This window comes from Diadema setosum, chromosome 3 (assembly GCF_964275005.1).
Source record: "Diadema setosum chromosome 3, eeDiaSeto1, whole genome shotgun sequence".
Taxonomy (NCBI): Eukaryota; Metazoa; Echinodermata; class Echinoidea; order Diadematoida; family Diadematidae; genus Diadema; species Diadema setosum.
In genome coordinates, this window is record NC_092687.1 from 29336222 (window position 1) to 29349223 (window position 13002).

Below are 13002 nucleotides of genomic sequence, written 5' to 3' on the forward strand. Positions count from 1 at the left end.
CAAGAGTGTGCAAAGGGTTATCAAGAAATGAAAAAGGGCCTCTAAGACATACCTGATCTCAATTTATGTACTCTCCCAAAAAGGTTGAAGCAAAACTGCTGAAAATGCCCTTTAACATGGATTTTCTGCTCCCAAACTTAAGAATAACAGAAGAAGGGTATAGCTCTTTTAGAAAAGAGTTGACGCATTTCACTTTATTTTTTCCTTAATAGTCCTCACGTAAAATCAAGGAGTGGGACTCTTTGTTCATTTTGCCATGCAAGGTCATTATTTGTTCGCCTTCACTGGATTATTTTTTGACATTACTTGTTAAAGAGTAAAGAGATGATAACATTATTGGTAGAGGTGAGCAATCAGCATATGACTTTTTCGCAAGATACTTAGAAATTAATTAATAGAATGAGCATATACAATTCTAAGTGGAAAAAAAAAGTTTCATTTGATAAAAATTGGTCAGTGAGTGCATGGCTGAGATATCAGAAATAAAGTAAAACGAAGAGATCCTGAAAATAGAAGGGTCCAACTTTTTATTTAGGATCGCTTTGCTTTGGATCTTGGCCAGTTTAGAAGCGATTTTTCTCAAATTATTAAACGTTTGATTTCTCCGAGAATTATGCGCTATTTTTTATTTCACATAATAAAATAGTTTCTGATATTATCTCGCAAATGCTAAAACTTTCATCCTCACCTCAACCAAACCTATACCATCCCTTTAAGCTCACTGATTTCTTTAAGGACCGGAATATTCCCCCTTGAAAAAAACAAACAAACAAACTACGAAAACAAAAAACAAAAAACAAAAACAGCAATATACGATGCTAAGGGATTCCAGCGATATGTAACATTGAATATGATGTTGTTTTAACTCGTGTTCTCTCACCTCCCCTTTAACATCTTTAACATCCTTTTTAACATCTTCGCACATTCTTGCAATATGTTGAATAGTTTTTTTTTGCTTGCTTGTTCTTAACCGTGATGTAATTTATGAAGAGAAATCACATGAAATTGAACTGAAGCTCCACTGAATAGATAAACTTGAGGCGTTAAGAACAATTAGCAGTCAATAATCATAATCAGAAACAAGCAAAAGATAAAAATAAAATGGACTCGTCATCAAGTTTTTCCAGACATTGAGGATATCTCCTGTTTTTGTATCTATATTGCAAATGAATCACGCAATAATGTTATTCTTTCATTAGGTGTATGATACAGAGAAAGAGATAGAGGGAGAGACAGGGAGGGAGGGAAGGGGGGGGGGAGGGAGACAGAGGAAAAAAAAGAAAAAGAGTAGGGCCACTAACCCAAATGTGTAATCTTTATTATACGGATGGAATACTTTGTAGTAAGTAATATGGCGCTGGGTAGTCTGACGCAAGAAAGAGAAATAATTTTGCGTTCCTGGGTAACTATACACAGCCCAGTCGCTGTACATGGTACGTCGCGACAGGGCTGTACGAGCGCGACCACCAACCACTAGGAGAGCGACGTAATCGTATCACGATAGCTTCGACTTTTGATACTTACGATCATTTTTGTCACCTCAAACTCATCGAGTATACTCTTCAATATTTACTCTACATCTGATGCTATCAGTATTCAAATGTACGTAATGAAACTTACCGAAATTGATCATCATATCCAGCATGTCCACACCGTACACAATCTTTCAATCTTTGTAGTTGTGTTGAGGTTCCTCACTTCGAGGCTGCATGCCGTGCTCGTCAGACGCTGTTTTCGCATAGCGTAACAGTGTCTGGTCGGGCTATTCCTGGGTAGACTGTTTTGACGCCAGAATCACTGTACAGGCAGTGAATGATTATGATTTCAAGTTGGTGTGATCTTATGGGAAGGGGGAGGGGGATCCATACAGTCTATGACTGTATTGTTGAGATGACTGAGGATCGATGATAATATTAAGAAAAAGCAAAAAGAGATAGCCTTCAAAACATTATAACGAGTAAACACTTACCCAATAATACTAGCCATGGAGCAGAGAGCTGCTGCAGCTGCACCAGGTTAGCTCGCAGGGTGCCGCCGCTGAGGACAGCGGCCTGCGGGCGGACCGGGACCGGACGGAACTAGCTGGAGGAGTTAGGAGAGCGCCATCTCACATTCGCTCGATCAATCAATCAATCTGTTCTCTGGAGTCGGTCTGTTGGCCTGCGCCTGGCCGACCGTCGTTCGGCCGTCAAAATGACTCTCAAAGATGATCCGGATGGTGATGAATACGAGGATAAAATGGAAATTGACAAGGAAGCACTTACTGCTCCCGTCAAAACAGTTCAGGTAAATAAACTGAATTATAATCGACATAAACTTGATTAGGCTGGCACGCTAACCATGTGCAGTCCCACGTACTTTATTTGGTGTCAGTCAAGACCATTATCGTACACTCGCGCTCGCTCAATGTTTGTCGCTCAACATTTATGTTTTAGATCTATATATTCTCAGAATAGTAATAACACCGAGAGGCAGAGTTTAAGTTTCTTGTAGGTAGGCCACAATCTACTTGTGTACCAACTTTCGCGATTGATAAGTCACTACTAGTACTAGTTCTGTAAAATGGTAAGAAAGACATTCTGAAAAAGAAGGAGTAAAACTTAATAGGTGGACGGTTTTGGGAGAAGCGAACCACACTTTGGCTGCTTATTGACAGACATGCCAATTTAAAGGGACTGTACAGTACTGGTTGAGGTGTGAATTCATGTTATGAACATTCCTAAGTGAGATAATGTGAAACCTTTTATGAAATATGAAAGAGCATGTAATTGTAATTTTAAGATGGATTCAACGTTTATTTGATGAAAATATTGGTTTTCGAATGGCTGAGATACACGGTATCCCCAAAAGTGATGATAATAAATGGCGACGGGCCATGCTTTTAATTAGGATCTCTTTGTTTCACCTTGTTTTTTGATATCTCAGCCATTTCAAAACTGATTTTTGCCAAATAAACTTTGGATGCCCCTTGAATTGTGTGCTATTTGACATTTCATAGAGTGGTTTCTGAGTATCTCGCAAAACGTTAAAAGCTAAAACCTCACCTCAACCAGAACTGTACACACCCTTTATCTAAATTCAATTAGCATCCCAATAACAAATATGTATGAGTTGGTTTGAGTATGGTATGACTATGAGATCCTTTGTTGGCTTCAGTCACTATGCATAGGTGTGTATACTAGTTTATTACTGGGAAAGGAATGTCATGAAAGCAGACGTCTCTGTGGAACAAATCCCTGATTAGATTGGATTATGTAGACTAGATATCTACAGCTGTAAATTTACAGGCTGATATTTTTATCAATGACAGTGAAACAGAACATAGAGTGTTCTACAATGCAGCTTGGTGGATTCGGGGGGGGGGGGGTGCACTGGACGCAAGCCCCCTCTTTATTTTTTGTTCAAACAAAGCAACAAAAAGGGGAAAAAATGAGGGGGGGATCGGAGCATGTATGCACCCCCCTTAATATTTTATATGAAGGCGCCTCCCCTTTACGGCACTCCTGGATCCTCCCCTGCAATGTACATTATTTGTATGATGAGGTAGGTTTCTTCATTCATTTCCAAATATTGTTCAGAAAGTGAAACAGCTATTAGATATTCTTGTAAAGGTTGATTAGTTGGAGAGGTCTATAGTTGCTTACTTGTTGTTTAAAAGGTATCTGAACTTTTCACTCTGTTCTACCTTTGTAAATATTGTGCACTGGTTTCCTGCAGGACAAATGGAAGCTGCTGCCAGCATTTCTCAAGGTTCGAGGACTCGTTGGACAGCACATCGACTCCTTCAACTACTTCATTAATGTGGAGGTAAACACAGACAAGTTAGGTCTTGTAGTAGATTTCATTCCTATCAGCATGCAGTTTGTAACTCTTTTTTTTTTTTCAATTAAGTGTGTCACCAGATTTCAGTGTATGTCAGATTCACCTCTGAAGAACATTGTAATTTTGAACATTCCACGGCCCCTTTAATTATTTGTTTCAGTTTGAATATTTAGTTATAATGATGAACACTGGTGAGTCTACGGGTATTTGGATCAGTGGTCTCCTGTTGAGGTTTGTATATCCACAATATGTGAATCCAAAGTGTTGCAGGCATTTCCCTGTATTTTATGGTTTGTAATATTATGAAAATCATGTGTACTTTATAATGAGGAAAGATTACTGTAAAACATGATATATTCGCGGCACGAAATTTTCACGAATTGGAGCCGACGGCCTTTTTCGTGGCAAGAAATGTTCACGAATTGCCACTTGCGTTCAATGCATATAGTGTAGATAAGAAATTTCGCGTGCATTTTAATTTCGCAAATCTTGGCGCTCGCGAAATTCGCGAAATTAAAGTGCACGCGAACATTCCTCGTTTTACAGTACAACTCTAAAATACATGTACTGATAAAACAACCTGTTGAATATCCATGGCTCTACTTTTTGGCAGACTTTCAATGAATGGATGGTCAAAACTTTTGTCTTCTCTCTCCCTCTCTCTCTCTCTCCTCTATCTATGTCTCTGTCTGTCAGTCTGTCTGTCTGTCTGTCTCTCTCGTAGTGGTTTATTTATGTCTACTTTTAGTTATTATTTTTTGTCTGTAGTCTCAGATCCATGTAGGGTTTTGTTATTGATAGTAATTTTTTGCCTTTCATAGCAGTCTATACACAAAAAACCCTGTCTCTCAGTATCATTGACCATGTAGAATAAGAACGCTGAAACACCAATACATCAAACATGTGAAATGAAGCTGTACCAGTCCTACTTCTGAGTAAATTATCTTGTATCACTTTTTCTCTAACCCGAACAGATCAAGAAGATCATGAAAGCCAATGAGAAAATCACATGTGACTCTGACCCAACCTTCTACATGAAGTGAGTAATTGTAGTACAATTATGTTTTACTGGTGTGTGTCTCTTGTCTGTAAATGTGTACTACTATTTATTCGACTTTGTGCATGGGCAGAAAAAGTTTATTTGTACCAACAGGCAATTTGGCTTGCTAATGCACTGAGATAAGCATCTGTGATGTGATGATTATTCATATGATCCTATCTAAATGGTGCATGCCAGCACATCCACCAGACAGCAAGCCTGGCATTTATCATTTCGTCAATATCAAAGGATAAAGGTTGTTATTGCATTTGATATTAGCATTGAATTGGATGCCTGCTTACATATCAACTGACAGGCTATTCTGGTCACTTAGTCTATTAAATTCAAGTTCATTCCTTGTTTGAACATGACTTCATAAATTGTTATGTCAGGCAAGCTTTGAATAGAGTAAATGCATTTTGCTGCTTTGAAAACGACTGAAGTACCTAACCAACTGAGAAAAGAGAAAAGTCATTTGTATCAATGTGCACATGAGCTATTTTACAAACTTCTTTATGAATTGGTACTGTTTATGTGTTGGAAGTATTAGACTCCAGGATGCCTGATGAAAAGTTAAAACCTTGTAATATAATAGTCAGACCTCATCAATTTGCTTTCATTTGCAGGTATCTCAACATCTACGTCGGAGCTCCGGACGTGGAAGAGAGCTTCAACATCACCAAGCCGACCTCACCCCACGAGTGTCGGCTGCGAGACATGACTTACTCCGCCCCCATCACCGTGGACATCGAGTACACCAGGGGTCAGCAGAGGGTCATCCGAAACAACCTCCCCATTGGCCGGTAGGATAATGTGACCACTCTCACTAATCTTCATTAATGTTTGGATGTTTGCATAACAGACGTTATTCATGTGTAAGATACAACATAGTATGTGCGAGTATGCATGCAGGTGATAAAATATCAAATCAGGGATATTCTGTGTTTTTCTTTTGTGAAAATGGTGCAAAGACTTATTTTGTTGCCCAGACCCATGTAGGGGTTTTTCCAGTGCTAGACTAGCTAGAAGACTCCGACGGGAATTGGCATGAGTACGCTGGAGGTGGAAACAAACTCTACATGTCTGTGTGCATCTGTGTTGTGAGCTTTTCAGTTGATAAGAAATACAAATGATTATGAAGTCTAATCACAAACATATTGTTAATATCATTTGTCCTTGATATCCTTATTTTCATTATGATTATTATTATAATAATCATCATCATCATTATTATCACTACTGCTGAAGTAAAATTAGACAAATTTTCAATGTTATCATTATTATCATTTACTTGTTAGTATTACTATTAATATCATTAACATTATCATTATCATTATCAATCATCATCATCATCATCATCATCATAACTTTTATACAAATAATAGTGACAGTAGTATTATTTTTAGGATGTAACTTTTCTCCCTATGTGTACTCACTTGCCAGTTATATTTTAACTGTTTGATGATAATGAGATGTGTTTTCCCATTACACCTTACAGAATGCCCATCATGCTGCGAAGCTCCAACTGCATCTTGACTGGCAAGTCTCCGGCCGAGCTGGCCAAGCTGAACGAGTGCCCGCTGGACCCTGGCGGCTACTTCATCGTCCGAGGGACGGAGAAGGTCATCCTCATCCAGGAACAGCTTTCCAAGAATCGGATGATCGTTGAGGTAGACCGGAAGGGGGTAGTCTCCTGCAATGTGACAAGGTACCAGTTCCTTTCTTTCTGCCTTGGAAAGTGTGTGGGGGTTTTACACAGGAGTGAAAATGATTGTTGGTCTGTTGGTCACTTATCTGTAAAAGTGGAAATTTTCGCGGTGTTGAAATTTTCGCGCATTTCGCGCAACCAAACACTAGCGCGAAAATAAAAGCCCGCAAATATTTTTGCTCACCATTTGTTCCTGTGCGTGACGTCTTGATTCCGTGAAATTAAAAACACGCGAAACTCTTCTGACCCGGCCAAGCACGAAAAATTAGTCACACGAAAATATCCACTTTCACAGTAATCACCTGGTTGTTTGGTCTGTGCATGACAATTAGTATGATACACATACTTCCACAGGATTTAATATTGAAGAAACTTTGCACATACTCATGACCTTAATATGCAAATAGGTTGCATTTCTTTTGTTTACAATTGATTCAGCAAGACATTGTTATGGCAACGATGAGTGTGGCTTGAAAAAAAATTGAGACCATGCTATGGAAATGTTATTTCTTTTTCTCATATTTTATTGTTATTGTTTTTTTTCCTAGCTGTACCAACATGGAATTGGCATAATTCTATTCAATAAGATACTGTGGCCTTCAGAATCTTATGTGAATATGTCATTGATTTGTCCTATGGTACTGCTCTGATACACATGATGATACAGAAAATGACAAAGTTTATACATTGGGTGTTGAGATTGTTGCATTGCGAATTTAACTGCACTTTTTGTATAGTGATTATTAGTGAATTATAAATGTCCATGGCTAAATCCACTTGAATGAAATATTATGTTTTTGAACTGAAACAAGCCGTTGCCAAAATCAATTTGCTTACAGAATCAAAACATTGTTGTACAAAGAAGCTGAAAAAAGGACAAAAAAAATGTGTATATTCAGGGCTCGACCTTAACTTTTTTTTCTAGGAAGCCAGCCGGGCTCCTCAGGGACCTTTTTAGGGAGCCAAATTGAGTTTGAGGGAGCCACGTTTCCCTCGGTCACAATCAGCAGTAGAGGTCTATTAGTGGTATCAACCTGGTGGAGAAGATTTCATTTAGATATAACATGCATTTCTCCACAGACACAAGCCTGAGATACCTTGTTCTTAGTCTATAACACACAGTGTGTGTGTGTGTGTGTGTGTGTGTGTGTGTGTGCGCGCGTGCGAGCTGGTCACCAGCACATTTCTCTCAATGCCTGTGTACAAGACTACAAGTGCATAAGTTCCTCCAGAAACTTGCTGGGCTGGTTATGGAAGCTTCCACTATCTAGCAGGGGAGGGGGAATGCTTTCATCTTCTCAAGAAAGCTTCTGTGTGAATGAATGCAAAACTCTGTTCGGTGTTTCCAACTATTGTTTACTATAAAACATAATCATGCGTTGTTTTCAGGCTTTTTAATTTTACTGGATTTTAAACATCAGTATTTTCCGAAAGTACCGGTATTCCAATTTCTTTTACCCTGACTGGAATCGGAAAGTCTGCTATAACGATGATCGCAAAATGCCGCGCTGTGTGTGGTTGCGCCAATGTGCAAACACGTGGTTGTACTAAAAAGGAATGCGCTTTTTAAAGGAATGCGCCATGTGCTCCTGCCTGAGGTTACTGCAAGTTCGATGGATCGAATGCGCCATAGCTGAGCTGATGGCTTGTTTATGGTAAACATGCAGTTTACATTCGATACGAAGAAGTCATTACGTCTTTCACGAGAAAAAAACATACAAAACAAACAAAAAACACCTACGAACGAATGTTAATAGCCAAAACTTTGAAAAGTAATAAGCAGTTATGATGAGCATGAACTGAAATTAATTGTCATATTTTGCTATCTAACCAGGTGATGACTACATCTCATTGGACCTACTCATAGTGACTTTGTCTGGGCATACGAGACCTTTTAAGTATTTCTGTGATTGCCTTTTTAATTGACTGATTAATCGATCTTTTTTTATTGTTCAGGGAACATAAGATATTCGATTAAGTACACTATATTCGACTGTTTTATGTTTCCTGCTATGCGCCAAAAGAAAGGCTATAGAATCACAATATCTTTGCAATGATTCCTTTAATTCAACTAATGAGCTGGTTCTTCGATCGATATTTCCAGGATATTTACACGCTGTTTATTCCAGTGCGCGCATTCTTTCGTCTGGCATGCACCTGGGTGTGGCACCTGCTTTTGTGGAAATTTCCACAAGGGGAGAGGGGTGGGTGTCAAGTTTCTTCGAGCCGAAGAGACTGTGCGCATGTATTCAGTTTCACAATCTCTTCGTTCTAATTTATTGTAATTCATGCTTTCCCCTTATTCTTTGCTGATATTTAACATTTAGATTTAACTTTACCAGGGTTGGTAGATCGTGGATGTTTTCGTTGTGAGGTGTATGTAATTTCTTTTTTTATCATTCTTTGGAGGGGAAAGAAGAGTCAGAGGGAAAGAAGAATAAGAGGGAAAGTGAAATAAAACGAACGGCACGTACACTCAGCATGCAGTAAGCTGTCTTTTTACCAGCATAGTTTTCATCATCACTACATATCAGACATCACTCAGATCATTTTAGTCTGCGAGACACTTGAAAGAATTACGTTTGAATATTTCTAAGTATAAAGGGAACGGATAAAGTGATATAAAATGGAAGAAATCGAAGAAATAGAACGATAAGTTTAGTAGTAAGTAGGATTAGGCCCCAGCAAAAGTTTGCAGCACCGAAAGCTACGCAAAAATTAGTACACATTGGAAACTCTGTATTGCGACGAGATCCTTGGGATCGTCAATAAACGATACAAAACAAAGGAAATTAATTCATTTTGACCGGAAAATAGTTTGTTATAAGTATTTTGTTATATGAGATCTCCTTTAACAATAGGCCTAGAAATACATCGAGTTTCCACGATACTCGGGAAGGAAAGTTCGAACGCTTTTCACCTGCACATATACTGCAGTGCACATCAATACACGAACAGAAACTCACCTCTTCCTTGCAGAAAAATGATGCAATAACGTTACAAAAAAAAAAAAACCACACACAACACTCTAAAATCATTTCGTACTTGGGAGGCAAGGGAAAAGCGGAAGAAGTAGAGAAAAAGAAGCAGACATTGCACAACGGAGTGCTTCTACCCCGACTCAAAACGAAACAGGGTACTGTTTATAGTGGCAGCTGGCTACAGTGTGTAGCTTAGCTACTATTATACAACGTCCAAGTAGATCCTTGTAATTTGATTAGAGGATTGTTGGTGACGTGATATTAAATAAGCACTCCATTCAACGCGCCGTGCAATTTTGGTTCTATTTTTGCGTGCAACTTGGTTCGATTTTTTCGTTCTATTCCACGGTTCGAGAAATAATGTACGGTACTGCGTGTACTGTGTGTTGCATATTGAGGATCGCATGCAGCTAGCGCAGGTATGTGTGCGGTACATGCATGCGCGTACGTAGGCCTACGTAGTGCTAGTGTACGTGTATTCATCAGCGCTAGTATAGCTGTGACCTGTATCTACACTGATTGCACAAGCCAGAAAGAGAATCGCAGTGGATCCACATGTAAGTATGGCTATATTTTTCATACATATAGGCCCTATAGACTTCTAGGTCTAACTTAGACCAAAAAGATCTACTTGGACGTTGTATAAATCAAATAGTGTATGGTCTTTACTCGTGCAATGGAACGAGATTTCGCACTCGGTGAAAGATGAGGCGCACTATTCAACTCAGCTTCGCCTCGTTGAATAGAGCGCCTCTATCTTTCACCTCGTGCGAAATCTCGTACCATTGCACTCGTGACCATTCACTATTTGTATACTAGTATACTCACGCTCCCCAGCCGGCCATACATGGGGATACCACGGCGATCGATGTAGACATCAGGGTCCGTAGGCGACAGAGATTCAGGCGCGCGAAGTTCCGTTCGGTGTACACAGTACGCAAGCATCGAATTGCATGTGCGCACACTATTCTACAATAGAAGATACGAACACACACACCTCGGGTACACACAGACACACACACACATGCGGGCAACGTGGGCCGGCTGGAAAATGAAACATGTACTGTGTGTAGTTTATATTGCAATTGCAGGGATAATAACTTCGAGCGTCAGGGCTCGCTGCGCGCGCCGGGGCCGCTCGTGCTCGTCAATATTGTGAGTGTGTACATAAACTATGATTCTGTCTTGCAACGTGAGGCTATACGGCAAAAAAACTTAAGGAGCCAGCCGGGCTTTTTTCATACATTTCTGGGGAGCCCGTAGCGATTCTGGGGAGCCAATGGTCCCCAGGCTCCCGCTAAGGTCGAGCCCTGATATTGACTATGTTATGGTTTCTTAGTTTTGAAGTCCCTGTAAAATGAATCATAATGCATGTGAGCCCATGGCAATTTACAAACTGTTGAGGAAGCATGATTTAAAGTGTTGCAAAAACCTCCAGTAGATGTTGGCAACCAAAATAGATATGATATATTTTTGTCCCCGCCGAACGAGTTCGAGCAGGGGACTATGAAACGGGCTCCGTACGTGTGTGTGTCCGTCCGTGTGTCCGTCCGTGTGTGCGTCGGTGTGTGATCAAAATGTTCAAAATGCTACTCCTTCGCCATTTCTTACCCGATTTTGATTCTGTTTGCTTTATATGATAGCACTACATGGGAGCTTTGAAACTTATATACAGAATTTCAATTGTGACCTTTGACCTTGACCTTTGACCTATATTGTACATTTTGCTTCAAAATGCTACTCCTTCGCCATTTCTAACCCGATTTTGATTCCGTTTGCTTTATATGATGGCACTAGGTGAGGGCTTCAAAACTTCTACACAGAATTTTGACCTTTGACTTCTTTGACCTTTGACCTTCATTTTTGACCTATATTGTACATTTTGCTACAAAATGCTACTCCTTTGCCATTTGTAACCCGATTTCACTTCCGTTTGCTTTAAGTGATGGCACTAGGTGAGGGCTTCAAAACTTCTACACAGAATTTTGACCTTTGACTTCTTTGACCTTTGACCTTCATTTTTGACCTATATTGTACATTGCCTACAAAATGCTACTCCTTCGCCATTTCTAACCCGATTTTGATTTCCGTTTGCTTTATGTGATGGCACTAGGTGAGGGCTTCAAAACTTCTACACAGAATTTTGACCTTTGACTTCTTTGACCTTTGACCTTCATCTTTTTTACCTATATTGTACATTTTGCTACTAAATGCTACTTCCGGCGGGGACATATATTATGCACCACGTAATTTCTACTTTTCCTTGTTGTATTTTGTAATAGTTCCACTCATGAGAGGAAGAGTCGCAGCGTGGTTCTTGTGAAGAAGGGCAAGCACTACTTGAAGCACAACACATTTACAGAGGTGAGATAAAAACTATCCAAACTACATGTATCTCTCTCTCTGCATATCTCACCCTCTCTCTTGAATGTCTGTAATTTTGTTTTTGTTTTTGTTGGAGTTTTTTTGTTTTTCTTTCTCTATATCTGTATCTCTTTCTCTCTCACAGATGTTTGTTACTTTCATGAATCTTTAGCTCTCTGTGAAATTTGTTAAAGTTTCATAAACATGAACATTCTGGTGAAGAGTAAATATCGTCCGTTTCTCTTCATTTTTATGCCTCTGCCTGATGGGTGTCAGAGGCGTTATGCTTTCAGGTTTTCCATCCGTTTGTAGGTACGTACGTCCATACGTCTGTCCCCATTTGTGCAAGCAATGAGTAATGCTGAGTGGATTTTTGCTTTGTTTATTTTTTTTCCTGTGGTGTGTGTGTATTATGATATTCCCATCTTCCCCATTTGTGTACCCAATAACACAAGTAATATTGAATGGATTTTTTTCCCTTTGGTGTGTGTGTTTTAGGATATTCCCATAGTGGCGGTCTTTAAGGCCATGGGAATGGAGAGTGACCAGGAAGTCGTCCAGACCATCGGGACAGAGGAGTCCACTATGATCCACTTTGCCTCAGACCTGGAGGAGTGCCACCGACTGCAGGTCTACACACAGCTACAGGTGGGTGGGTCCGCAGGTTTGGGGTTCAATACCACGGGAGGTGAAGGTGCACCGTGGTGAAAAGGGGGTCAAGTGATGTCCCATTTTTGCTGTCATTCTTGGATGAGTTCTAGTCCAGAAGGGGACTCATCAGTCAGTCTTGAGACCAGGTTTTGTTCTGATTCTTATATGGTTGACTCGGAAATGCACCACTTTTTAAACCTACACGTACATGTACATATATTATGTGAAACAGTGTAATAACAGGATTTTATTCACAATTAAGGTCTTTACGTCTTATTGTTGTGTTTTTTATTCTTCTTTTTGAGGCAGGGCAGTGTCAAACAATGTTTTAAACAGGATATTGCCACATTGTGGGCTGAAATATTTTACTTTTACACACCACTGTGTGAGACAGTGTCCTAACCCGTTGATGACTAGTCATGAGTATACTTGGGCAG

The 13002-nt window shown here is 39.7% G+C and overlaps 1 protein-coding gene across 1 annotated transcript in view; it reads left to right on the forward strand.

Moving 5' to 3' along the window:
- The first annotated feature begins 2133 nt into the window (after positions 1-2133).
- The window catches only part of LOC140226324 (DNA-directed RNA polymerase III subunit RPC2-like), a 54086-nt gene continuing 43217 nt past the window's right edge, over positions 2134-13002 (forward strand). The window contains exons 1-7 of the mRNA XM_072306817.1: positions 2134-2286; positions 3718-3807; positions 4797-4861; positions 5488-5664; positions 6360-6569; positions 11833-11914; positions 12413-12562. Coding sequence (XP_072162918.1) covers positions 2194-2286; positions 3718-3807; positions 4797-4861; positions 5488-5664; positions 6360-6569; positions 11833-11914; positions 12413-12562 — 867 coding nt within the window. The 5' untranslated portion in view covers positions 2134-2193. The remainder of the gene's footprint in view (positions 2287-3717; positions 3808-4796; positions 4862-5487; positions 5665-6359; positions 6570-11832; positions 11915-12412; positions 12563-13002) is intronic.